The sequence below is a fragment of the Equus quagga genome, chromosome 22 (assembly GCF_021613505.1).
Source record: "Equus quagga isolate Etosha38 chromosome 22, UCLA_HA_Equagga_1.0, whole genome shotgun sequence".
NCBI lineage: Eukaryota > Metazoa > Chordata > Mammalia > Perissodactyla > Equidae > Equus > Equus quagga.
Window position 1 is genome coordinate 22,322,103 of NC_060288.1, and position 27,308 is coordinate 22,349,410.

A 27,308-nucleotide genomic window follows, 5' to 3' on the forward strand; every position below is an offset into this window, starting at 1 on the left:
TGAACCTAGAAAGAAGGGTCTTTTTGTCAGTCTGAAAGATCTTACGTGTCATTTAAATTGCAATAGCCACATGAGGCTAGTGGCTCCTGTATTGGCTAGCTCTGGTCTAGATCTTGTCTGTCTTCCCTTGTTGACAGTTGCTCGTTACATGCCCTCTGTGTTAGGGTGCTGAACAGTCTCCTCTTCCTAGAAGAAATACCTTTCTGACTCTACTTCCTTCCTCCCTGGCTCTCACTTTATCTTCCCCTCCAAGCTTCTCTGAAGTCCTTGGACAAAGGACTTCTTAAAGAATTCTCTGCCCTGGCTTCTGGGACACGTGGTTTGCTTCCAGCCTGTTGCTTTGGGCTTCTTCATGGCTTTCTAAACATTGATGTCCCCTACTTTAATAAGATTGGCCCACCATCTTCTTTTATTTTTTAGTAGGCCCACCCTTCTCTTTATTCATGCTCTTTTCAATACTTGGGGTGTAACCCAAATCTATCTGTCTGCCTCTGACTACTTCTCTGCTCTTCAGCTCTGTGCCTCTCAACATCTGTTCATGCCACCATCAACTAGACCACCTGTGGTGGCACCTGACACATCTTGTCAGGAAATACACATTAAATGGTTTTCTGTTGGCTCATGTGTAAGCTATAAATGTGTACCATTATTTCCAAGTTTAGTGTAGCTTATGTATCTCTCTTACTCTAATACATATTTTAAAGTCTGATCTTTTATACTTTTAAGAAATTCGTGTGGTCACACATTCAAGTATTTTTCAAGGGTAATCGAGAGCGGTGTGGCCAAAACATACAAGGAAGGCAAGGTCTCTGTCTTCATGGGTTTTCAGTGTACAGAAGAAGACTTTTAAATGAGTGACTGTAATGCTGTGGGGTGGTGTGTTATGAGAGAGGAAATATGAAAGCGTGGAGAAGAGAACCCAGCCGTGGGAGCCCAGGTGAGGCCTGTCAGGGGAGGCCTCAGAATGATGTTTAAGCCAAGAGGTGAAGGAGTGATAGGAATAGCTAGGCTAAAGTGGATAAGAGAGGAGCATCAGAATTCACTGCATTTGAGTAGAATTAGTGTTCCATTTGAGTTAACAGAGGAGAATTAATTTGAAGTTCGTAGAACTTGAAAGTAATTCCAGACCTAGGAGATGATGTCAGATTTGCTTTTTGGCTTTAAATTGAATTGGTAGTGTGGATGTGGGTCCATCCTTATTAGCAGTCTGGTATGCTGTAAGTAAAATGTAAAGTGTGGAATTTTATTTGCTAATGGATATTTATTTATTTGCTAACAGAATTTTAATGGGTATCTCTATGCAATGAATCATTATGCTCTATAGGAGCTGAATTCTAATTTTCTATGAATATTCCGAACTGTTGCCCCATGTGATGATGTTACTATTGATGACAACTTTTTTTTTCCCCTGGGGAAGATTTGCCCTGAGCTAATATCCATGCCAGTCTTCCTCTATTTTGAGTATGTGGGCTGCCAGCACAGCATGGCCACTAACAGAGCGGCATAGGTCCATGCCCAGGAACCCAGGCCACCAAAGCAGAGCACCCTGACCATAACCATTGGGCCACTGGGGCTAGCCTGAGGGGAACTTTTTGATGGACACATTAGGACAATTAGTTGGGACCAGTTACAGTGATTTCCTGTCATGCAGTCATGCGCCACATAATGATGTTTCAGTCAGTGTTGGACCACGTATAGGATGATGGTCCTATAAGATTAGTACCATATAGCCCAGGTGTGTAGACAGTTTTACCATCTAGTGTTGTGTAAGTGCACCCTATGATGTTTACACAATGACGAAATCGCCTAGTGACACATTTCTCAGAACGTATCCCTGTCGTTAAGTGATGCATGACTGTGCTTGAAGTACTTAAGACCACAGTCAGAAGTGGGTGGTAAACTTTTGATTGGGAAAAAAAAAAAAGGATTAACTTTAAAAGGTTTTTTCACTAATGAAAATCAAGTTTGTGCCACGTTAAGCAACATTTTCACACCATTAAGCATTCTGAAGCATTTTCCTTAAACCTCTTTTAATCTATAAGTATGGTTTGGGAAAAACCCCCGGATCCAGTTACAGTAAAGTCTTTCGTTGTTCTTATTAAAAAGAGAGCATTGCATCATTGAATTGTGGGAAGATAATGTTGATTTAGATGCTTAGTGACTGTTTAAGAAAAAAAAGTACTTCCAATTAAATGAAAACACAAACCTTTCATTTACAAATTTAGAGAAACAGTTTGAATAGCCTTTAATTGGTAGTTTTGTGAAATTACTTAGGATAATAGGAGAAAATCACTTACAGTGATAAAGTCTATTCTTAAATATGAATTGTTTGACGTTTTTCCCTGTGGGAAAACCAGAGAAAGCTGGGCAGGAAAAAGATCAGCCCTGGTAATTGTCTTGCCACATAAGGCAGATCCGATGTCAGATCCACTCACTGGGCACCTGTCTGTTATCAGCACAGGTTCTAGAGGATGTTTTTGTGTTTGGAGGAATTTTGTTTGTATCTTTGGTGAAGTACATGAATATATTTAATCAATGTTAATGGTTTACTAGGTTCCAACAATATGTTGACATTTAGCAGACAGTCATTAAAGTTCTAGAGGGAGACTGAAACTATAGATATTCTAGTTTGATAGAAAAATCAAAGAAATAAAGAATATAGGACTTCTTTGAAGAATCATTTATTTTCTTCTTTTATTAGAAATTAAATGATTCTTATTTGAGCAACATTACCTGGAAAATCATGTTAGTTTTTATAACAGGTCTTCATTTTTGAGGGTCGATGAGTCAAAGGTAATAAATCATAGTCAACATTGTATTTTCCAATGGTTCTTTTTAATGTAGCTATGGAAGTGATTTCTGTCAGTTATTAATCATCTCTGCCACACTTAAAGGAGATAACAGATGAGCATGAAATCCTGGATAACCTATCTCACTTTTTAAAACTTTTCCAACAAAATGTATATTGAAACTACTAAACAAATAGAAAAGTAACTCATTTGAATTTTTCAACTTCATTAATACTGTCATTGATCGAGTGGATTTAAGAACCATTAAAAGGAGAAAGGGTAAAGTATGTTATTTGTAAAGAAAATAATTGCCTGTATTAAGCATTTTTTTCTGTCAGAGTAAATTAAAAGTTCGCTGAGACTTTTACGCTCAGAGTGTGGTTTCAATTACAGTACTTTGTAATGGACTTTATTTGTGAGGATTAATGAACTGTTATCATTTTATAGGTCTCATCACAACCACATCCCGGAAACTCGACCGAGAGCAGCAAGATGAACACATATTAGAAGTAAGCGTTTCTTTATTTTTAATTATTTTTAAAATATTATAAGTCTCATGGGAAGGGGCAATCTTGTACATGTTAGCTAGTATTCATAGCTAATGTTCATGGTTCTAACTGTTATGTTAGCTTCAGGTCATTAATAAAAAGAAAGCTGAAGAAATCATTGTGAACATAGTTCATGTCCCTCTTATACCCTGTTCCTGTCCACGGGATACACGACCATTATCATAAGTTCTGTTCTAATTTTTGTACTTTACACATGCACACACACACCAAACGAAACTGAAAACCATATTATTTGAATTTCATCTTCATTTACATAAGTGATATTTTTCTCTGTGCCTCCTGTATCTTTTTCCTCAGTATTATGTTTTTGAGATATATTTATGTTAATATTAATAGATCTTATTCAGCCTTTTTGACTGTAGTTAGCTTGTTTCCAGTTTTTTTTTTGCTCTTAAACAGTTGCATTGTTTATGTATTTTAAATGGAATTATATAAAGTTTGTGCTTTTTACAAATTTCTAAAATAACAGTAGATTGACGTCTGACACGTGCTCATCTGAGATATTCTCTTCTCATAAGGCTCCTCATTCTCGTGGTTAATTTAAAATGCCTTCTAGACCTTGGAAGAGGAGACACAGCTTGTCATTTGCTGGTCGCCTAGTTTCTAGTGGACAGTAAATATGTCGTGGGGAAAGGGATAGGAGTAATTTGGAGGAAGAAGGTAGAGTGTAATGTGGCCTCGAGCCTGCCGAGGCTGCTGGCTGCCATCGCCTGCAAACCAGGACGAGGCTGAGAGAAAAGGCAGCCAGTGCAGAGGGAAGACGGAGCAGAACAAACCTGTGACTCCTGTTGACATTTCTCTGTCACGTGTTAAAGGCCAGTGGTGACTATTAGAGCCAGAACTGGAAAAAGCCAAGTGCTTTTGTTTCATTTTGGATTATGCACACCACTCTCCTATTCTAGAAGTATGGGCAACTGAGAAAATTCAAAACTGTGATTTTTCTTTTTTTCCTTTTTTTTAGTTCTCTCTTTTTATACCATTGCTGTTCATAATACTGTCTGCTTAATTTCATTTCATCCTTGGTCAGAATTTTCTAACTTTGTCAGTGAAATATTTGGTCCTTATAGCTATATAGTATGTGTGCGCACGCATGCGCATGTACATGTATGCACCCCTGTCCTGTCCAGAAGAAGTGGTTTCATAGCCACAGTTACAGTTAGTAATTTCTTCATGTGTTATATCTACGGGTTTCGTCCTAAGTTGCAAAATTCCCCTGAATCCATTTTCTTGATGATGGAGCAGAGTTTTGAATTTTTGTTGAGTCACGACGGGGATTGACAGAAGGGGGAATATGGTTCCTGAAGAAAATAGACAGATGGCAAAACATCCAGAGCAGCAGGTTGCACACATTGGCAGCCTGCCCCCGTCCCCTCACCCTAGCTAGCCTGGCACCGCACACCCATTACGGCGTACCTCCCTCCAGAGCCCTCTGTTCTCAATGAGTGTCAAAGTCTGCATGGGAGCAGGTGTAAGACGCTTAGGACTTTGGAGATAATATTAAGACATTGATAGGATATAAGAGTGTGTAATTGTTTACATATCTTGTATTTTTTTTGTAGACCTTTTGTGGGGGTCTTTTCGAGGGCCAGTGCTGGCATTGATTGGACTGTCTTAAAGAAGAGAGTTGTTTTCCTCACATGTTAAAAGCTGTGTTACTGGCTCCTGGTTCTTGGACCCAAACTTAGGATCAACTTGGTGATGAATATTGAAAAGCATAGCGTTGGTTCTGTTTCTTTTATGTTTTTCCTAAAGATCATATAAAAAAACTGAAAAGGAAATGTTTTGAGAGGTTAAAATTAAACTAGTAATTTTTATTTTGAGAGTTGGGGAATCCTGTACTTTAAGCAAATCAACTACTTTACTTAAATACTCTTAACACGTTCCTTCAGGGCACATTCCCACTGTTATCACTAACAGGATTTATACCTACCTTCTTCAAAAGGAAAAGAGTTCCGCAGAAAATGTCAGCCCACTGTAATGCTTGTAGTATTACAGTAGTTAATTTGGGAGAATCTGGGTGAGGGGAGAGTAACTATTACTAAGGTCATTACTTTTCATGTCCACACTGGAGTAAAAAGGGACATTTGATCTAGGATGAAATTACCTCTTATGCATATAGAAGCGTTCATTGGGGGCAGTCCTCTAGAATCTCTGATCTTTATTGCTAAATTGAATACATGAGTAATTTACTTAGAATGAAAGTAATTTTATATATCTTTGACTGAAAATCTTATTTAATAAGTTGGTCTTAAATTTAAATGTTTATGTCCACCCTACTCAACATGGAAAACCTCTGTACAAGAAAAGAGCCAAACAAAATAAAATGATTACCGGTAGATTAAATGGCATGCTACTTAACATAGATTTTAAATTGATGAGTTAGCTTATTTTATTGATGAAACTTAAAAACGAGTTTTTTAATACAGTGTGTGGAGATTTTATTTTAAAGTATATAGAGTGTATATTATTTTGAAGAGGACTTGAAATATTTAAAAGCAAAATCTTCATGTACCTTTCCTTTTAAAAAGATTAAGTTTTTGATAGCTTAGCATTTTGATGACGTTCACGTTACAGTTACAGTGGGGTGAGGAAGAGAGCTGGTGTGAGGAGAGAGCAGGGCTCACAGCCGAGTCTTTCTCAGCCCTTGCCCCCCCCTCCCTGAGTCCCTATGTGAAAATGTGGTGGTTGCCTCTGCACAGGGCTGTTGTCAGAATGAAAGGAGAAGGTATGGGCCATAATCTTGTGGGAACTGTAGAGGTTCATACAAATGCTCATTATCATTATTAGGAAGAAGATCATCACTTTTTATATAGTATGATTTAAAAACATTCGTTGATCTGTTACATTGCAAAAACAGGTAACTGTAACAGACAATGGTAGTCCTCCCAAATCAACCATTGCAAGAGTAATTGTGAAAATCCTGGATGAAAATGACAACAAACCTCAGTTTCTGCAAAAGTTCTACAAAATCAGACTCCCAGAGCGGGAAAAACCAGAACGAGAAAGAAACGCCAGGCGTGAGCCACTCTACCGTGTTATCGCCACAGACAAAGATGAAGGTCCCAATGCAGAAATCTCCTATAGCATCGAAGATGGAAATGAGCATGGCAAATTTTTTATTGAGCCCAAAACTGGAGTGGTTTCCTCCAAGAAGTTTTCTGGAGCTGGAGAATATGATATTCTTTCGGTGAGTGAAGATTCTGGTCTTTGAATTTCTTATATACTTTGACTATTAATCTAGTTGTATGTCTCTTCTCTTATAACTTTTCAGTAAATAGCCTCAGTATTCATGACCTAACAGTGGGAAGTATGAGTTTGCTTTTCCCTTTCCAACTGTCAGTCCAGTTAGTATTCATGTTGAGTGTCACTCTTGAAGAGGTCACTCTTTTTATCAAGCATTAAACATGTAGAATATACAAATACAGATATGAAATATTTGAAATTGATTCAGTTTAAGACCAAACCAATCCATGCTTCAGTTATGCGGCATCCTTTCTAATTGGCTATTTTTATTCCCTCTATATTTTACAGATTAAAGCAGTTGATAATGGTCGCCCCCAAAAGTCATCAACCACTCGACTCCATATTGAGTGGATCTCCAAACCCACACCATCCCTGGAGCCAATTTCGTTTGAAGAATCGTTTTTCACCTTTACTGTCATGGAGAGCGATCCAGTTGCTCACATGATTGGTGTCCTGTCTGTCGAGCCTCCTGGCATACCTCTTTGGTTTGACATCATTGGTAAGCATGCCTCCTAGTTCTCATTGTGCTTGTATAGGTCACACCGAGGAGAACCTGTCTACGGTTTCCTGATTTTGTGCATATCTCAGATTTTAAAATTGGAAGGAAGAACTATAAGTGGAGACTTTCTGTTAAACTGCAGCATTTTGACTGCAAAATTTTTCATACTATCTAACGTATATTAAACTTGTTTAAAATAAGTGCTCTGGGGCTGGCCCAGTGGTGCAGTGGTTAAGTTCACATGCTCTGCTCCTGTGGCCCGGGGTTCACAGGTTCAGATCCCAGGTGTGGACCTACACATTACTCATCAAAGCATGCTGTAGCAGCATCCCACATACAAAGTGGAGGAAGATTGGTTAGCTCAGTGGCAATCTTCCTCACACAAAAAGAAGATTGACTACACATGTTAGCTCAGGGCCTATCTTCCTCACCACAAAACAGACAAACAAACAAAAAGGTACTCTATGTTACCATATCATTAATATAAAAATAATGTTTTTAAAAGTGCATCAAGGAGCTACAGAGAAATCTAAATGTTTTGGTCCAGAAGCACAGCTTCTTAGTTTTTCCTTCCTGATATGTAACACATGGCACTTTACTATTTTTAGTGAATGTGATTTGAATGGTTAAAATAACTATGCCTATGTGACTGTCGCATGTCAGTATTTTGTAGGGAATAAGCTTACAAATTTCACTTGTATAACTTAAAAACGATAGTGTCAACTATGACTTTTTAAGTTTTATTTACCTTGTTTTCAATAGGAAGCAGGGTTTGCTAGATTAAATCATCCTGTGATAAAAATTACATGCCTAAGCTGATTCTTTTTGTTCCGTTTTTTTTTGTCATTGAATTTAGCTTAGACATGGAATGTGATACCTTATTCTCCAACATACTTAAAAAAAATTTGCGGAGCCAGCCCTGTGCTGTAGTGGTTAAGTTCTCATGCTCTGCTTCAGTGGCCTGGGCTTTGCGCGTTTGGATCTTGACTGGCACCGCTAATCAAGCCACACTGTGGCAGCATCCCACATAAAATAGAGGAAGATTGGCACAGATGTTAGGTTGGGGCCAATCTTCCTCACACACAGACACAAAAAATTATGTCAGACTTTGACATCTTAGCTTGTTTTATTCTATTCACACTATTTTAATTATAAGGATATTGAAGATCAAAAGTATGTATCGTGATTCATCACTGGTTCTGTCAACTTCGTATTCCTTTTCCCTTGTCCACCCCTTAGCCACCCTACCCCCAAGTGCTGTGTCAGCAGGTTGAAGCTGATGGCACGTAGGCTACAGGGACCGCCGGCTGCAATTGGTACACGCATTACCCCTTGAACTTGCACCCTAGACAGGCCATTCTCCCAAATTTGGTCATTATACGAAACTGTTGATGTCTTCAACATCTGTGTTTAGTTTTAGGAATAAAAAAAGATTATTTTCCTAGCTAACTACAGTCAGGATAGTTGCTTTGCGTTTTGTTAACTCCTGTTGCATTTCAGATGAGCAGGCTGCTGCTGGCCAGTGTGTCCTTCACCGGTTAATTCTGACTGCGTTTGGAACCAGTTTGATTGATGGCTCTCCCTTGTTCTGTGCTTGCCTTCCATGCTTGCTTGCTTCCTTTTGGCTGTGCCAGGAGACACACTTGCTAGAGAAGTGTTTTACATCTTTCAGATGACTTGTGACCTGAACTGTACAGCAGAAGGTATCTGCTGAGATCACATAATTTGCCTCAGATTATGAGATCTAAAATGAAAGCATCAATTTTTACAAGTGTTTTGTTTCCAGTGACTGTCTTTCATTGCTTTTCCTTTTCGTGGTGTGCACGTGGTCCCCCATTCCAGTTGCAAGCATAATCTTTTTCATACATCCCGAGATCTTTGGTTTTAGGTTTAACTAAACACTCTGTTTTCTGTGTGCATTTTTTGTTTTCTGGGTAGATTTAGTAATAGAAGTTCATCATGATATTAAGCCTTTGTTTTCATTCCATTTCAATTCATTGATATAAGTATCTCAAGTTCACTGGAGTTGAAAAGAGAGTTTTATGGAGAATATAATTGAATGCATTTGGATAATGTTAGTAGCACAGAAACTTTTGCCTCATTAAGCTTTTTGTGTTTGACAACAATGGGAAAAAATTTCACACAGTGTGTGAGAGTCAGGACTAACTGATGTTAACTAGCACTGTTATTTTCAAAGTTAACATTTGTTTTTAGTAGTTATTTTATTAGGGCTGTATGTTCAAAGTGTCACAAAAAATTTTTGTGAGTAAACTTTTAAATGGCCAATTTTGGTTCCTAAATGATGTCTTAGATAGCTCCTGAGATATAAATGAAAGAGAAATTCGGAACCCTTGAAAAAGCAAATTGAAAGTAATTCATTGGCAATGTTGGCAGTGTTTTTCTGTTTTCAGCGTTGCTTTCTTGCTTCCTCTCAGTTGGTGGCTTCCTTGACAATTATGGCTCAACTTTGCCTTAATAAGCATTGTCTTTCGAATTGCCCCTTCTTTTCTTGTCTTGCAAAATGAAAGCTCCTTGGAATCACCTTGGTCCAATATATCAGAAGGTTTTCTGTTGTTTTTTTAAATGCCATTAAGAGTTAGAAAGCCACAAAATAAATGACAGATTTTCATCCTTTCATCTGTTTTTACTTTTCTATTTGTCCTAATTTAAACTAGGTGGCAACTATGAGAGTCACTTTGATGTGGACAAGGGCACCGGAACCATCATTGTTGCCAAACCTCTTGATGCAGAACAGAAATCAAACTACAACCTCACAGTCGAGGCTACAGATGGAACCACCACTATTCTCACTCAGGTGAGTGAGTGACTAATGATGTATTTGTTGGAGGAGGACTGACGTGACATTCCGATGCTGCTGCAAATCCCGATTTAGGTTTTGCATGTAATTAACAAGTTTTGAAAATTTTGAAAGAAGACTATGAAAAAAACACAACATGTTATGCCATCAAAATCTTTTAATTTTGTACTCATTTTGAACTTTATTAGTATCAAGTGTATCACTGTTGAGGGTGAATTGTCCAAATCATTTTCATTAAAGCTGGTTAAAGTGATTAATTATCTTTTAAATCACTTTTTCCAGATTTTTTCCCCCTTGGCTACCTTAACTAGGGCTGTGTAAAATAACTGATACAATTGTTCTAATAATTGCTTTAACATCTTTGTTTGTTCCTATCTGATGATTAAGAGATGGCCAGATTGTTGAGATTTGAACTTTAAATGTTCAAACTCTATAAATTAAATTTGGATTCTCTTCTTTCTTATTAATTCTCTTTGATTCTCAGTGTGGGCTGTTTGAGAATTTGTTGAACACCTGTTAGGTGCCAGGTATTGTTCCAGAAGCTGAACAGAGGAAAGAAAATCCTGGCCTCTTGGAACCCACATTAGAATGGCGGAAGCTAAAAGCTTATGTGTAATCTACTATATCTGAAAAGTGAAAGGAAGAAATGAAATTTTAGAGAATAAAATACTTCTGAAGTCCACTTTTCTGGCTTTAGATTATACTGTTTTAAATCTTCAATAAGACAGATGATCTGCTCATCATTTTCATTGAAGAATAAAAAATCTATGTCTTTTCAGTGCATAAACAAATAGATAATTTAAAGCCAGTTGTGAAAAGACCTTATTCCTTTCTCCAAATGCTTGTGATTTTTATTGTATTTAGAAGTGATAAATGTACCATGCTTTGGGGTCATTTTGAGATTGTCATGTAAAAGTTCTAGTACAGTATTAAAATTTCCATTTTGTCGGTAACTGTTGTCATTGGAGAAGCTAGACTTTAGAGCATGAAAACGAGAATGAAAACATCAAGAATTGTAATAAATTTAACAGGGTAATTCTGAAATGTTTAAAGACTATAACTGTCTGTAGACCAGTTCAAATAATCCACTAACCAGAAATCTAGGAAAAGGAAATAATGAATAGAAATGGCCCTCTGTGCCAAGTGTTCTCATTACTAAAGATGATGTATCTACCTGTAGCATTTATCACTTATTACAGAAGTCAATAATCAGCAATGTACCCCTTCCTCAGTAACTGTAGTTTTATACGGTTAAAAGTTTAGTATGAAATACAGTGTAGATTGACTAAAATTCCTATAAAACTCAGGAAATATATTCTAGTCTTCCTTTCTCAGGGGTACAGAATATCTTAAATTCAATGCCTCATTTATACTTCTGTAAATTATTTTTTTGAGTCTTTACAGAGGGTCTTGATAATATCCTAATGAATTGCTTGCAGAGAGAGACAGAGAATGGTTACAGAGCATGGGGTGACCTGTTAAGATGTGGGACAAAGGGAACATCGGTAATTAGGTTTCACTTTCCAGGCTGGGGTGAGAACAGAGAGGGAGGAATCTGGGTGGGAGCAGAGCAGCAGATACCACCTGAAGAGAGACTCTGAGATCAGAACCCGGTTGATAGGGCCCTGGAACACAGCAGGGTGGATTCAGGTTTGTAGGTAACACTGAGGAACCATCAGAGCAGGTTTTGCTGCATCGAGGTCGGCAGTCACAGCAGATGCTGTGTTTGCAGTTTGGAGAGCATTGTCGCAGAAGCCAAGGTACACCCTCCACAGAGATGGGCAGTGGCAGGGTCATCATGTAAGTGCCAGTGCTGTGTCGAAACAGCTCGTCTTGCCTTCCTGTCCTGCTGTTTTCAGCTGAGGCTGCTGACCGGTATGAATTCAAGTCCCTTTCCTTTATCTGGTGTCTCAAGATAACTTACAAATCCAGTGAACATTGTTTTCTTGGAAACAGCTTTGCTTTCATGTCTTCCTTCTGTTTCTCTCGAGCATCAGCATCTCATACTCTGAAGCAGGCCCTTGGGTTTGAATCTCTGCTCTGCCTCTTACCACTGTCTGTGGGCAAGTGGCTGTAACCCACTGTGCTGCTTCCATTTTCTCATCTGGAAAAGGGACACAGTGATTTTGCCCTCGTGGGGTGCTCCTGAGGGTGAAGTGAGATAACATACAGGTGCTTGCTCCTGAAGCCCTCTGAGGCTGTCACCCAGCGAGCGTTCACAAAGCGTTTGCTGCTGCCCATCAGCACTGGTTTGGGCTCTCGTCCGCCCCTCCTTGACACTTGCGTCACCTTCTTGTCTCCGTTCTGTATCCCTGCAATTCGTTGTGCCCGGCCTGCTACCAGAATGGTGTGCCAGTTGGGAAGAGGAGCACAGGTGCATTTCTGCTGATCGACAGGTTCCAAGCATCCAGGACGTGTAGTTAGTTCTCCAGCCTCTGCTCGGGAGTCAAGGCTGCATATTCGATCCCACGTGCTCCCTGCTCCTTTACTTAATATCCTCTAGTTCTAAGTCCTGCCCTCAAGTCTCTAGGAGATAGGATGTTCGATGCCACCCCTTGGCTTCCTGTCTTTGATGAGCTCTTCCCACTACCCCAACATACGTTCATCTGCTAACCTCAGACCTACGCAAGCAAAGCCTTACCTAACGCTTCAAAAGCCTTCTGAACATCCCAGACCATCTCAGGGCTCCTAAAACCTTGCTTGTCATTGTGTGAAGCCTCATTAGGCTTTTGCGTGTGTGAGACGTTGCCCGATGGGGTAGAATGCATCCTGAGGAACGGGGGCTGTCATACACCTGTTTTCACCCTCAGTCATATGTAGGCCAGTGCTGAGCACGTGAGTGCCTAATGATATGTTTCAGTTGAATTGCCTTGTCAGAAATGGTTGCTTTCACTCTGACTGTCCCCATTTAGTTGTGGTTAATCTTGGAGCAGGATTAAACTGTCTCTCCCCAACTTCTGTCACACTCCATGAGAAAATATTTGTAAATTTATAGTGAAAATGAATATATAATCTAACTTATAGAAATTAGGTTTATAGCCATCCCTTCTGGATCATCATTGACCTTTCAGTGAGGCATCTATAATTTTAGATTTTTATTTTATTTTTTTCCTTTTTCTCCCCAAAGCCCCCCGGTACATAGTTGTATATTCTTAGTTGTGGGTTCTTCTAGTTGTGGCATGTGGGACGCCACCTCAGCGTGGCTCGATGAGCGGTGCCATGTCCGCGCCCAGGATTCGAACCAATGAAACCCTGGGCCGCCTGCAGCAGAACGCACGAATTTAACCACTCCTCCATGGGGCTGGCCCCCATCTGTGGTTTTAAATGTTTACATAACTTTCACATAAAACCATTTTGTGGTTTGGGGAATGCATTTTGTGTTCCTGTAAAGTTTACTGTTACAAATCCATCACTGATATGTTAGTGTCCTGTGAGAACACTGGTGTAGTCTTCATGGAAAGGCCTCTAGGGGCCAGCCCAGTGGTGCAGTGGTTAAGTTTGTGCTCTCTGCTTGTGCACCCCAGGGTTCGCAGGTTCAGATCCCAGGCACAGACCTAGCACCACTCGTCAAGCCATGCTGTGGTGGCGTCCTACATGGAATGTAGAGGGAGATGGGCACAGATGTTAGCTCAGTGACAATCTTTCTCAAGCAAAAAGAGGAAGATGGGCAACAGATGTTAGCTCAGGGCCAGTCTTGCCCACACACAAAAAAGAAAGTCTTCTAGTTCATAAGCCTGCACCGGTGTGGTTAACAATTTACCTATACCTTCCTGGGACTTTGTGCTCCTGTGCCATTTGGATTAGTGAACCCCTCATTCCATATGAGCCAACGAAGCTCACATTTCTTGTTCATAACTGTGAACCATCTTTTATAATCAGGAGTGATTTCCATTGTGCCTTGTCCATGTATGTCTTTTCAATCTGAAAATTAATCTTTACTGCCAAAGTTTTTTTTTTTTTAATTTTAGCTTAGTACTGAGTTTTTTAACATCTACTTTTTTTCCTCTAAGGTTTTTATTCTATGTTGACATGTTTAAGAGAGTTTATCTTGTCAATGTACTTAAATTGCTTTTAGGAATTGAATGTTTACTATTTATATGAAGGTTTTGTGATCACAAAAATATAATAAGAATTTTAAAGCACATTTCTAGTTTTTGTTTTTATGCATATAAAAAGTCTATTGGTAGGAATTTGGAGTCTCAAAGATTAGAAGAAGAAAGCATCTAGCAGCAACATCAACTCAATAGCTGGTAATTACAGATCCAAATCTGATATAGGAAACTAGTCTTCTATAAATCCTGGTAAAGTAACTTCTCCGTTATCTTTACATGAGTAATCTAGAAATACCTCTTCAGTGGAGACCTAAGAGATCTCAGAAAGAAGTGTGTGGAAAGTGTTACATTTTTTCCCCAAAGTTAGTCTCAAGAATTTAGAAAGGTCTTCATTATCTTACTTGTATACGTAATATATCAATGAGAAAATTTAGTTATTTTTTGATTCTGGGTTTTTGTTTCTTCTGTTTCTCATATTTGTATTTTATTTTGCTAAAAAATCAATTGTTTTCACTGTGCATCTGATTTTTCCCCCCGATTCTTTATGAAAACATCATAATTAGGAATATTATCATGAGAGTCATTTTGTCATCGCAGGTCTTCATCAAAGTAATAGACACAAATGACCATCGCCCTCAATTTTCTACTTCAAAATATGAAGTTGTTATTCCTGAAGACACAGTGCCAGAAACGGAAGTTTTACAAATCAGTGCTCTGGATAAGGATGAGAAAAACAAACTGATCTATACTCTGCAGAGTAGTATCGATCCGTTGAGTCTCAAGAAATTTCGTCTTGATCCTGCGACTGGCTCGCTCTATACTTCTGAAAAACTTGACCATGAAGCCATTCACCAGCACGTTCTTACAGTCATGGTACAGCTTTCTGCTCATTCGCCTCCCACCCCACCCGTTGCTTTCTGATGGGTTTTGTATGTTTGAGAGTGATGATTTTTAATCATTTGTAAGGAAAACCCCAACGGGATTGATAATGGGTTGATTCTTTCAGGTACGAGATCAAGATGTCCCTGTAAAGCGCAACTTTGCAAGGATCGTTGTCAATGTCAGTGACACGAACGATCATGCGCCGTGGTTCACGAGTTCCTCCTACGAAGGGCGGGTTTATGAGTCAGCAGCTGTCGGCTCAGTCGTGTTGCAGGTTACAGCTCTGGACAAGGACAAAGGGAAAAATGCTGAAGTATTGTACTCCATCGAATCAGGTATTTTTGGAGCACTCTAGATTTCTAACTTGTTAAAAAGTATACTTCTTATCTAAAATTTGTTCCAGATGTTGAAACATTTCTGTGTATCACTGTAAAAATTGCTTAAATTGATCTTCAGCTCCCATTTTACGTGTTAGGAGAAAGAGGATTTTTTTCTAAACTTTTAACCCATTAGAAAGCAAAGAGAGTCCTAAGTAAGTTTGGGTTAAGTTCTTGGAGATTCACAATATTAGCGTAATTCAAGGCTCTGAAAAGTCCTGCAGTAACGAAAACTTTATTTCACCAATTTAGTATTTCCAAAATTGTTTTAACCACACAATGATTTTCCTCCATAATAATCTGTTAATTATGGAACGCTATGAGGAAAACAGTAGCCTAGTCATTGAATGTTTTACTTTTAGTCAGAGAGTATTTTCTCTTGGGCAGAGCAGGAAATTCCAGGACGCAGTGCTGACTCCTCCAGCTCTAATTGGGTTAGATCTCATAAAGAGGGTGTCATGCCCCTCCTGCCCCTTCCAGGTTTAGATGTTCTGTCCCTTTCACTCCCAAGCACCTTTGACGGTTGTGTTTCATTCATGGAGCTGGGTTGTTGCAGTAGGCCCCAGGTTGGTGCTAGGCCTTGAGGAAACGCTGACAAGGCTAAGGGCTCTGCTGCAGTGGGGCCAGAGGCAACAGGGTGAGGAAGCCCAGCTGAAACTATGGGCCTAGACAGTTGTAGGTATGATTTACAGGAGGTCACCTTGCTTTGAGACTTTCCCTCCTTGTGCCGAACACTATGAATAAGTAATTAAATATCAAGAAGGCAGCTTCCATTTTTCCATTTTTCTCGGTGCTCTTGTCACAAAGAATATAGTCTCTTTCATTCTTTTGTCTTTATAATGATTTTAGAGTATTGTGATTGTCCACTTGACTGTTTTTTTAATAAGTCCATACCTCTGCGTATTGAGAAATTGTGTCTTTCCTGGGCATTAAAATTGCCAGAGGTGTAAATAGAATAAAAAGCTGAGCAAATGGAGAGCAATTTAAAAAAAACAATGCTTAATGTATTTTATGTGGTTAAACTATTTTTATTTCTTAATATATTTGAAGTTTCATTTATTTCCCTGAAAAGGACCAAATTCAGTCCATTGCTCACAAGTAAGATCTCATATACAGCCCGTATTTGCAGGGTTAAAACGTACTACAGTGTAGTTAGTGCCCTGATGAGATGAAGGTTTTTCCACTGGTTCAGAAATTTAGCTGTTAAAAAAACACAGCATTCCATTTGTGCATGCCTGAGCACTCCAGTAAAATAATTTTCTCATAGACAAACTGACTGGGTCTGTGTAGGAGAAAATGTGAAACTTTCCCTTAGCTTTCACATAATTTTCAACAACTGGGTGGTTAAAATATGACTGTTGGTGCCTCGCTAAAGGCGTGTGCATTCTTTGAATGCTCCCGGTGACTGACGGATTAGTGATTTGGTATTCCAGGAATGGCACTGTATTTCCACTCAAAGAATAGAGAATGCCAAGGGCCTATTCTGATAGAAAACTTAGACTTTGAAGAAGATACTTTTATGGATTTGGTAGTATAAAAATTGTGCTAAGCAATTACTTTATAGGAAATGAGTCCTATTAAAAGGCAGCGGAATTGTGTGTGTGAAAAATCCATTGGAATAGCTGGAACTGTGAAAGGTCATACAGCCTTTCATTTAACAGTTTTGTTCCTAGTCACCTGCTCCTAATTTGTGTCAGATTACATTTAATAAAGTTCAGAAGACTAGTTATAAAAATTCAGGCTGTAACACTGCATGTTTAATTAGCAGCAATTTATTGAGCAAAAGGTTTGGTCTGATGAGGAGTCTTTAGGGAAAAAGGAATTAATTAAAGGATATTTTCAGTAACAATTGAGTTACATGCTTAGAGATACAACAGCACTATACTCTGGGCTATATGGTGTTTTCTTCTCTTTGTCTTTTGAAAGTACAGATTATTGTGACTTCAAAACTCGTATCGCTAGAAATAGAAGACACTCAGTAAACATACTTAGTGACTAGAATTGGTTTTCTTCCCCAAACTTAGTTTAAATATAGTTGCAGTTGAAACTTGATAGGAATTGCTATACTGTCAGGCAGTCAGCATCTTACTGAGCATCCATAGCATGTCCATCGTGGGAAGAAGCAGATTCCTGTGCACAGCTCTCCAACGTGCCCTTTGGGGTGTGTGTGTGTAATATAGTCGTGGCTAATGAGCGCAAATTCACGTGCTTGTCCAGAGAATTGCCTTGTTCAAATAGAGAGAACAATTTCACGCTATTTAGAAACCACCAGTGACCTCCAGCTAAAAGAATGACGAAGCCTGAACCTGTTATATACGTGTCCCACTGCCCTGTTGATTCGTTCATGAATACCATACGTGCATTTCAGTATTTGGTAAATGTGCCTATTGCTGGATGAGACAGGGGCACGTCCAAGCCACTCAGCAGCCTTCAGTGTGATTCCACATAAACATGCTGTTGCTTTCCCATCTGCAAAGGCAATGGTTTCTGCCTTAGTAGATATGTATGTGGGATCCAGATATTAATTGACTAGTTGGGTTCTTGTTTAACCTTCTGGTTATCAGTGACGAGCTCAGAGCTGTCTTAATCAAAGTCCAGGTACTCCACGTAATAAAGAATGTTTCTGAATTTCACACAACTGATAAGTTTTTTCAGATTCCTAATTAGTCAGTACACTTTCCTTTTGCAGATACTTTTATAGGAAGTGCTTAATCTAACAGATGGTTGTTGGTAGTAATAAACATATAAATTCAGAAAAACAAAACCAAATAGAAGTGTAAATATAGTGCCTTAATGAATGTATTAATTTTTTTCATGCTGCTCATCAGCCTGTCTGGTATTTAATTCTTTCACTTTTCATACATGTGTAAAAGTCATTTCATTCAACAAATATTTACAGAGTGTCTCCTACGTCTCAAGCATTTTTCTAGGCACAGGTGATAAAATAATGAACAAAACAAGGCATGCTTAAATGGAGCTGATGTTCCAGTGAGAGAACAGATAAAAGAACAAGGTTGCAATACATGCTATAAAGAAAAAACGGGACAGAAATAGCCATTCTGAACAGGGAGAGCCAGGAAGACCTCACCATCACATTCTCTAAGCAGGGAGCATTTGGATAAAATGTGAACCAATGGAAAAGCAATGAGAATAGCTGGGGGAAGACTGTTCCAGGAAGGGAACCACCAAATATGGTGGTCTTGAGATGAGAATATGCTTGCCCGATTGAAGAGCAAGGAGGAGGCCGCTGTGACCAGAGGGCAGGGAGCAAGTCGTGCAGAAAGCAGTGTGTTCCAACACCACCAGCCTGTTTCAGTGCAGATAAAATCCATTTGTTCCTCCACTTGAGGGCTTGCATATTGGAAGCTATAAGATTTCACTATACAAAATAAAACAGATGCGTATAGATGAATGAATATAATATATGGTAGGTCAGCTGCTTTATTAGTGCAGACATAGGAAAGTCCAAGGGGTGGGGATGAAGACAGTTGTCCAGAGCTTTCCATAGTCTCCTGTATCGGTCCAGGCAATCAGTCAGTTTTGGAAGGTGAGGTGATGCACAGGTAGGATGAGAAAGGTCCTTAGAGTTTTGATGGCTGATTAAAACACAATGAGAGAGAATCTGGGATCATTGACTCTCATGGAGACAGGCTGGAAATTAGGGTCTGCACGGCCTGGCAGAGGCAGCAGGACCCCACTTCTGGTCGAGGGTTCAGCTCAAAGCTTTGGGGCCTGGAGAAGGCCTGGGCCTCTGCCCTGTTGTGGCCTGAGGGACTGCCTTGTGGCCTGGATGTAGAGCCAGGCAGACTTAATGAAAACCAGGCAGGGTCTGGCCTCAGAAAAAATCATCATGGAATTTTGGAAAATGTATCAAAGGAAGGAAATGAAGGCTGTAGAGGGAGTGTTTACAAGTAATGATGTGGAGAAAGAAGTGCCTGGTTAATCCCCTGGTTTGCAAATCACGCTAAGCAATTCTGGTCCATGAAATGCCACACTCGATTGCAAACCTTGAGGAAAACGGGATTTGAAAAAGTACTTAAGTGGCAAGTCAACTTTATTTTGGGTAAGTGTAATAGTTCATTTGGGGAAAATCAATTCAATTCTGTGACTAGAATAATGGATTCTGGACTCCTGTTTATAAAACAGAAAAGAGGTGAAGGGTTGATGGATGGAGCCAGTCTGAGGACCCTCATGCTGCCTGGATCTGTCCAAAAAGTTAGTAAACTGCTGAACTGTAGTAAACCACTTGTTTCTTCAGGAAGATTTCAATCGATGATACAAAGCTATGGAACAGCGTGGAGTTGGCATTTGCGGCTGAGTACATGAATATAATATGTATGGCTGGAAAAGGTCCGAAGGAAAACAAGTGAAACAGTCTATCTTGGAGTAGAGTTTCTCAGCCTCGGCACTATTGACAGAAACTTGCTTGTCGTGGGAGCTGTCCTGTGCATTATAGGATATTGAGCAGCATCCCTGAGCTCTCCCCACTAAATGTTAGTAACACCCTCTCCCCCAAAAGTAGTAATAACCCAGATGCCTCCAGATGTAGTTGAATGTCTCCTTCTGGGCAAAATTGCCCCCCGTTGAGAACCACTGACCTAGAGAATAAATCTGAAAAAGATTAATAAGAAGGGAATATTATTGACATCTTCAAGAGCTGTGAAGTGGGGCAGATTAACCAAGCTTATTCATCAATTTTCTGAGTATGTAAAATAAGGGACAACTCTCTTGAAGCATGTTAAAGTTTTTTAGTTAATTGAAATCTTTCCTAATGAATAAGCATTGTGAGAATTTGCAAGTGATAAATGCTGAAAAAATAAATACGGTCCAAAGGGGTTTTGAGGGACTCTTAGAAAATTATTAACTGCTTTATGAAAGGATCACCATATCCTTCCCCAACACATTGCCGGTTCAGCCCATAGAGAGTGCGTTTTGGCTCTAGGTACAGAGTGATATTTTTTCTGTTTCTTGCTTTTCATAATTGATGAACACAACTCTGAAAAGTCTGATTTATTTTAGGTGGATAAAAATGAAACAAGTTAAAAATGAAACAAGTTCCATTCACATGTTGATAATCCCTGAATTTCTGTTTCATTTCAGAGTATAATCTTTAAAGTTATCTTTATTTCTGCATCTCCAACTACTACTGCTACTGGTCCTTGTATTTTTCTCTAACATGCTTTTTTTTTCTCCTCCCAGGAAATATTGGAAATTCTTTTACAATAGATCCCATCTTGGGCTCTATAAAAACTGCCAAAGAATTAGATCGAAGTAACCAAGTGGAATATGATTTAATGGTCAAAGCTACAGATAAAGGCAGCCCACCAATGAGTGAAATAACTTCTGTGCATATCTTTGTCACCATTGCTGACAATGCCTCTCCGAAGTTTACATCAAAAGAATATTCTGTTGAAATTAGTGAAACTATCAGCGTTGGCAGTTTTGTTGGAATGGTTACAGCCCATAGCCAATCATCAGTGATATATGAAATAAAAGATGGAAATATAGCTGATGCTTTTGATATTAATCCACATTCTGGAAGTATCATCACTCAGAAAGCCCTGGATTTGGAAACTTTGCCCATTTATACACTGATAATACAAGGAACTAACATGGCTGGTTTGTCCACTAATACGACTGTTCTGGTGCATCTACAGGATGAAAATGACAACTCGCCAGTTTTTATGCAGGCAGAATATACAGGACTCATTAGCGAATCAGCTTCAATTAACAGTGTGGTCCTAACAGCCGAGAATGTCCCATTAGTGATTCGAGCGGTTGATGCTGATAAAGAATCAAATGCTTTGCTTGTTTATCACATTGTTGAACCATCTATACACAAATATTTTGCTATTGATTCCAGCACTGGTGCTATTCATACAGTGCTAAGTTTGGACTATGAAGAAACCAGTACTTTTCACTTTACCGTTCAAGTGCATGACATGGGAACACCACGTTTATTTGCTGAATATGCAGCTAATGTGACTATACATGTAATTGACATTAATGACTGCCCTCCTGTGTTCTCCAAGTCATTATATGAAGCATCTCTTTTGTTGCCAACTTACAAAGGAGTAAAAGTCATCACCGTAAATGCCACAGATGCTGATTCAAGCGCATTCTCACAGTTAATGTACTCCATCACCGAAGGCAACATCGGGGAGAAATTTTCTGTGGATTACAGGACTGGTACCATAACTGTGCAAAACACAACTCAGTTAAGGAGCCGCTATGAGTTAACCATGCGAGCTTCTGACGGCAGATTTGCAAGCTTTACCTCTGTGAAAATTAACGTGAAAGAAAGCAAAGAAAGCCAACTAAAGTTTACCCAAGATTTCTACTCTGCAGTAGTGAAGGAGAATTCCACCGAAGCCAGAACATTAGCTGTCATTACTGCTATTGGGAATCCAATCAATGAGCCTTTGTTTTATCAAATCCTCAACCCAGATCGCAGATTTAAGATAAGCCGCACCTCAGGAGTGGTGTCCACCACTGGTGTACCATTTGATCGGGAACAGCAGGAGGCGTTTGATGTGGTGGTGGAAGTGACACAGGAACGGAAGCCTTCAGCAGTGGCCCATGTCGTTGTGAAGGTCATCATAGAAGACCAGAATGATAACGCGCCGGTGTTCGTCAACCTTCCCTACTATGCTGTTGTTAAGGTGGACACCGTGGTGGGCCATGTTATTCGCTATGTCACTGCCGTGGACAGAGACAGCGGCAGGAACGGGGAAGTGCATTATTACCTTAAGGAACATCACGAACACTTTCAAATTGGATCCTCAGGTGAAATTTCACTCAAAAAGCAATTTGAACCTGACACCTTAAACAAAGAATATCTCGTCACAGTGGTCGCCAAAGATGGAGGAAACCCAGCTTTTTCAGCTGAAGTGATCGTTCCAATCACAGTTATGAATAAAGCCATGCCTGTGTTTGAAAAGCCTTTCTATAGTGCAGAGATTCCAGAGAATATCCAGATCCACAGTCCCGTGGTCCACGTACAAGCCAACAGTCCAGAAGGGTTGAAAGTGTTCTATAGCATCACAGATGGGGATCCTTTTAGCCAGTTTACTATTAACTTCAACACTGGAGTGATAAATGTCATAGCTCCTCTGGACTTTGAGTCCCACCCAGCATATAAACTGAGCATACGAGCAACTGACTCCTTGACTGGGGCTCATGCTGAAGTGTTTGTTGACATAATAGTAGAAGATATCAATGATAACCCTCCTGTGTTTGTTCAACAGTCTTATGCTGCAACCCTCTCTGAGGCTTCTGTAATTGGAACATCTGTCGTTCAAGTTAAAGCAACAGATTCTGATTCAGAGCCAAATAGAGGAATTTCATACCATATGTTTGGGAATCATAGCAAGAGTCATGATCATTTTCATATAGATAGCAGCACTGGTCTCATTTCACTAGTCAGAACTTTGGATTATGAGCAGTTCCAGCAGCACAAGATTTTTGTAAGGGCTGTTGATAGTGGCATGCCCCCACTGAGCAGTGATGTGATTGTCACAGTGGATGTCACTGACCTCAATGATAATCCACCGCTATTTGACCAACAGATTTATGAAGCCAAAATTAGCGAGCATGCGACTCATGGGCATTTTGTGACCTGTGTAAAAGCCTATGATGCGGACAGTTCAGACATAGACAAATTGGAATATTCCATTCTGTCTGGCAACGATCATAAGAATTTTGTCATTGACAGTGAAACGGGGATTATCACACTCTCAAACCTGCGCCGCCACACCTTGAAGCCATTTTACAGTCTTAACATTTCTGTTTCTGATGGAGTTTTTAGAAGTTCAGCTCAGGTTCATGTAACTGTAATTGGAGGCAATTTGCACAGTCCTGTTTTTCTTCAGAATGAATATGAGGTGGAGCTAGCTGAAAATGCTCCCGTACACACCCTGGTGATTGAGGTTAAAGCAACTGATGGGGATTCTGGTATTTACGGTGACATTACTTACCATATTGTAAATGACTTTGCCAAAGACAGATTTTACACAAATGAGAGAGGACAGATATTTACTTTGGAAAAACTTGATCGAGAAACCCCAGCAGAGAAAGTAATCTCAGTTCGCTTAATGGCTAAGGATGCTGGAGGAAAAGTTGCTTTCTGCACCATTAATGTCATCCTTACAGATGACAATGATAATGCACCACAATTTCGAGCAACCAAGTATGAAGTGAACATTGGATCCAGTGCTCCCAAAGGGACATCAGTCATTAAAGTTCTTGCCAGTGATGCTGATGAGGGATCCAATGCTGATGTCACCTACGCCATTGAAGCAGATTCTGAAAGTGTTAAAGAGAATTTGGAAATTAACAAACTGTCTGGCATCATTACTACAAAGGAAAGCTTAATTGGCTTAGAAAATGAGTTCTTCACTTTCTTTGTCAGAGCTGTGGATAATGGGTCTCCACCCAAAGAGTCTGTTGTTCCTGTCTATGTTAAAATACTTCCACCGGAAATGCAGCTTCCAAAATTTACAGAGCCATTTTATACCTATACAGTTCCAGAAGACATGCCTATTGGAACGGAGATAGATCTCATCCGAGCAGAACATCGTGGCACTGTTCTTTACAGCCTAGTCAAAGGGAATACTCCGGAAAGTAACAGGGATGAGTTCTTTGTGATCGACAGACAGAGTGGGAGACTGAAACTGGAGAAGAGTCTTGATCATGAGACCACCAAGTGGTATCAGTTTTCCATCCTTGCCAGGTGCACTCACGATGACTCTGAGGTGGTGGCCTCTGTGGATGTCAGTATCCAAGTGAAAGATGCAAATGATAACAGCCCTGTCGTGGAGTCTAATCCATATGAGGCATTTATTGTTGAAAACCTGCCAGGGGGTAGTAGGGTCATCCAGATCAGGGCATCCGATCTGGATTCAGGAACCAATGGCCAAGTTATGTATAGTCTAGATCAGTCACAAAGTGTGGAAGTCCTGGAATCTTTTGCCATTAACATGGAAACAGGCTGGATTACAACCCTAAAGGAGCTGGACCATGAAAAGAGAGACAATTACCAGATTAAAGTGGTCGCATCAGATCATGGGGAAAAGGTTCAGCTGTCCTCCACAGCCATTGTGGATGTCACTGTCACCGATGTCAATGATAGTCCCCCACGGTTCACGGCAGAGATTTATAAAGGGACAGTGAGTGAAGATGACCCACCAGGTGGGGTTATTGCCATCTTAAGTACCACGGATGCTGATTCTGAGGAGATTAACAGACAAGTGACATATTACATAACAGGTAAAAAATTCAAACTAAATGATGTAATTTGAAATTAAATTGTATTAGAAGTATAAATTCTGAGACAACATATTTTATAGAAATTGGGAGTTAAAGGGATGATTTTAGTTAGGTAGAACTAAATAACATCTGCTAAGCTACATTTCAAGTTATTTATCTGAACAAAGCTAACAGTTGTTTTATTAGAGTGTTTTTGATTTTTGTGACTCATTCTATTGAAATTTAGACTTAACATTTAATAAATATAATTAAGAAAAAAATATAGTTTCACTGTAGGCTAAAGTATTGTTTAGTAGTCTTTATATTTTATTTGGCTTAGTGCTGTGTTTTAATACACATTTTAATGCTGCTTCGTTTTGGTAAATGGGGAATTTCATATACCAAATTTAAATGTAATTATTTTTTAAAAAACCATAATTCTGGAGCTGGCCCAGTGGTGTAGTGGTTAAGTTCACCCACTCTGCTTTGGCAGCCTGTAGTTCATGGATTTGGATGCCAGGTGCAGATCTGCACACCACTTATCAAGCCATGCTGCGGTGGCATCCCACATACAAAATATGGGAAGATTCGCGTAGATGTCAGCTCAGCGACTGTCTTCCTCAAGCAAAGAGAGGAGGATTGGCAGCACATGTTAGCTCAGGGCCAATCTTGCTCACCAAAAAAATTTTTTAAAAAATTGAAAACCATAATTCTTTTAAACCATAACATTATCTTTTGTACAATTTATATTTCCTGTTATTTATTTCTTTCCTTATTTCAACAAATTTGACTCTCGTCTTCCTCCATTGATTTCCTAGGAGGGGATCCCTTGGGGCAGTTCGCTATTGAAAATATACAGAGTGAATGGAAGGTCTATGTTAAGAAACCTCTAGACAGGGAAAAGAGGGACAATTATCTTCTGACTATCACAGCAACTGATGGGACCTTCTCATCAAAAGCTATAGTTGAAGTGAAAGTTCTTGATGCAAATGACAACAGTCCCATTTGTGAGAAGGTAGGCTGCTCTTTCTTTAAATTTATATATTGTGTGTTCAGATTGCTTTCTTAAACCGTTCAGTTAGGACTGTCATCTGGGGCTTGGTGTAAATCACATATGTTTCATGGTGTAATCTCTTATGTTTAAGCAGAGGTGAGTGTTACGTGGGGCAAGAGTTGGATTAGCTTCACAACTGTTGTGGGAATCATTAAATTGCTTAAAAAGCTCGTGCAACAATACTGTAAATTAGAGACAGGCTGACAGTTGTGTTTAACTCTAAAAATGCCTGTGAAGTTTTCTTGAAGGGATTCCCTCCATTTGGGGCTGAGCGTATTTTGGGGGAACTATGTGGCCAGCACTTCTTTATTACAGACTGCGTTTGGCTTCACAGCCTCTTGCTGGGGCACTTGCTCTTCTACACACTAGAGAAACTGAGAGCTTAACCATGGGGCTCCCACACCTCTGGGGCCGCCATCTGAGACGAGAGCAAATAGACCAAAGAAGAGCCGTTCCATCAAGGTTGCACGACCAGGACTTGAGCAGGGGTGGTCACGGAGCTCGAGGATGAGGAAGAGCTGAGCCTTCAAGAGGTGGCAGTTAGATAATCGAGTCGAAGTGGAAGGGCAGTGCGGCTTGAGGGTAAACTGGATTGTAGAGGCTGTGACAGTCCATCCAGGGGACGGGAATCTATCCTAGAGAAAATAGGGACTCATTGAGTGCTTTTGTATTTGAAAGATGGAGATGACAGGAACAGAGAGTTCCTTAAGATGAGTTTGGTAGTATTGGGTCCATTTAGATGAGGAAGAATGAAAGCAAGGAAATAACGGAGAGTAGGCAGAGGTGGCAGAAGGAATGAAAGGGCAAGAGACACTACAAAGGAACAACTGGTCCCAGTTGGTCCTGCCCCGAGGTGACAGCACAGCAAGTGTGTTAGGTCAAGATCAACTTTAATGTTTCCTATGGGAGTGACTGAGAGGAAGACCAAAGATAAGCCTGGAGTGGGAATTGGGTTTAGAGGAAGCATGTTGAGTTCCGTTTCAGATTTGTTAGGTTTAAGGTAATGGGACATTGGGTTGAGTGTGTTTTTTAGGCATTTAGAGATGGTGAGATTGAGGGATGGATATTAGGAGAGGCTGTGTCAACTTGGCCGTTGAATGGATAACTGATAATTGAATGCCTTTGAGAGGAAAGTAACAAAAAGAGTGGAGCTAGGTGTTTCCCCAGGGAGAAGGGAGGAGGAAGCAGAGGTGGCAGGAAGAGAAGGCAGACATCAGCGCTGTGTTACTGAGAGCGAAGGAGGAGAGAACTTTCAGGAGGCAGCATGGCGAGCAGAACGTGACAGAGCTAGAAAGATGATCCAGATGTGAAACAGTGTGGGTTCTGACACTGGCTTGCTGGTGGCGGTCTCCGTATCATGACGTCGGTGGACGCCTGAATGCAGGAGATTAAAGAGTATGCCTCACGGACATCGATTTGGCCAGTGAAGAGAGTTGAGAGTAAAAGGAAGGAAGAAGAGTGTGGTAGGTTAAGGGAAGGCTGGCTAGAGGGGAAAGTGACTTTGAAGAGGCACAGAGGAGTTGGAGAACACTGCAGTAGGCAGGAGACGTGTGGTAGCTGTGGAAAGGAACAGAGCTGTTCTTAGGGAAAAGGACGGTAACGATTCAGTCAGGAGGGAAGTGGAACTGCTGAGGGTTGAGGAGTTAATGCCAATCCACGTTTGTACCTTTTGGTGACAGTATTTTTTTTGAAGGGAGGGATAATTTCTGTGTGGGTGCATATATATGTATAAATACCTTATAGAAACTAAATATGTGTGTTTTGTTTTTTAACACTTTC

At 39.9% G+C, this 27,308-nt stretch overlaps 1 protein-coding gene across 7 annotated transcripts in view; it reads left to right on the plus strand.

The window, feature by feature from the left end:
• The window catches only part of FAT1 (FAT atypical cadherin 1), a 130,465-nt gene that overhangs the window by 76,079 nt on the left and 27,078 nt on the right, over window positions 1-27,308 (plus strand). For all 7 annotated transcript variants that reach the window (XR_006886656.1, XR_006886657.1, XM_046648574.1 and 4 more), the window contains exons 4-11: window positions 3,237-3,298; window positions 6,216-6,545; window positions 6,890-7,100; window positions 9,776-9,915; window positions 14,568-14,843; window positions 14,977-15,187; window positions 20,429-24,496; window positions 25,294-25,490. Coding sequence is in view for 5 of the 7 variants with exons in the window: in XM_046648574.1 (XP_046504530.1) it covers window positions 3,237-3,298; window positions 6,216-6,545; window positions 6,890-7,100; window positions 9,776-9,915; window positions 14,568-14,843; window positions 14,977-15,187; window positions 20,429-24,496; window positions 25,294-25,490 (5,495 nt within the window). In the remaining 2 variants the exon portion in view is untranslated. The remainder of the gene's footprint in view (window positions 1-3,236; window positions 3,299-6,215; window positions 6,546-6,889; window positions 7,101-9,775; window positions 9,916-14,567; window positions 14,844-14,976; window positions 15,188-20,428; window positions 24,497-25,293; window positions 25,491-27,308) is intronic.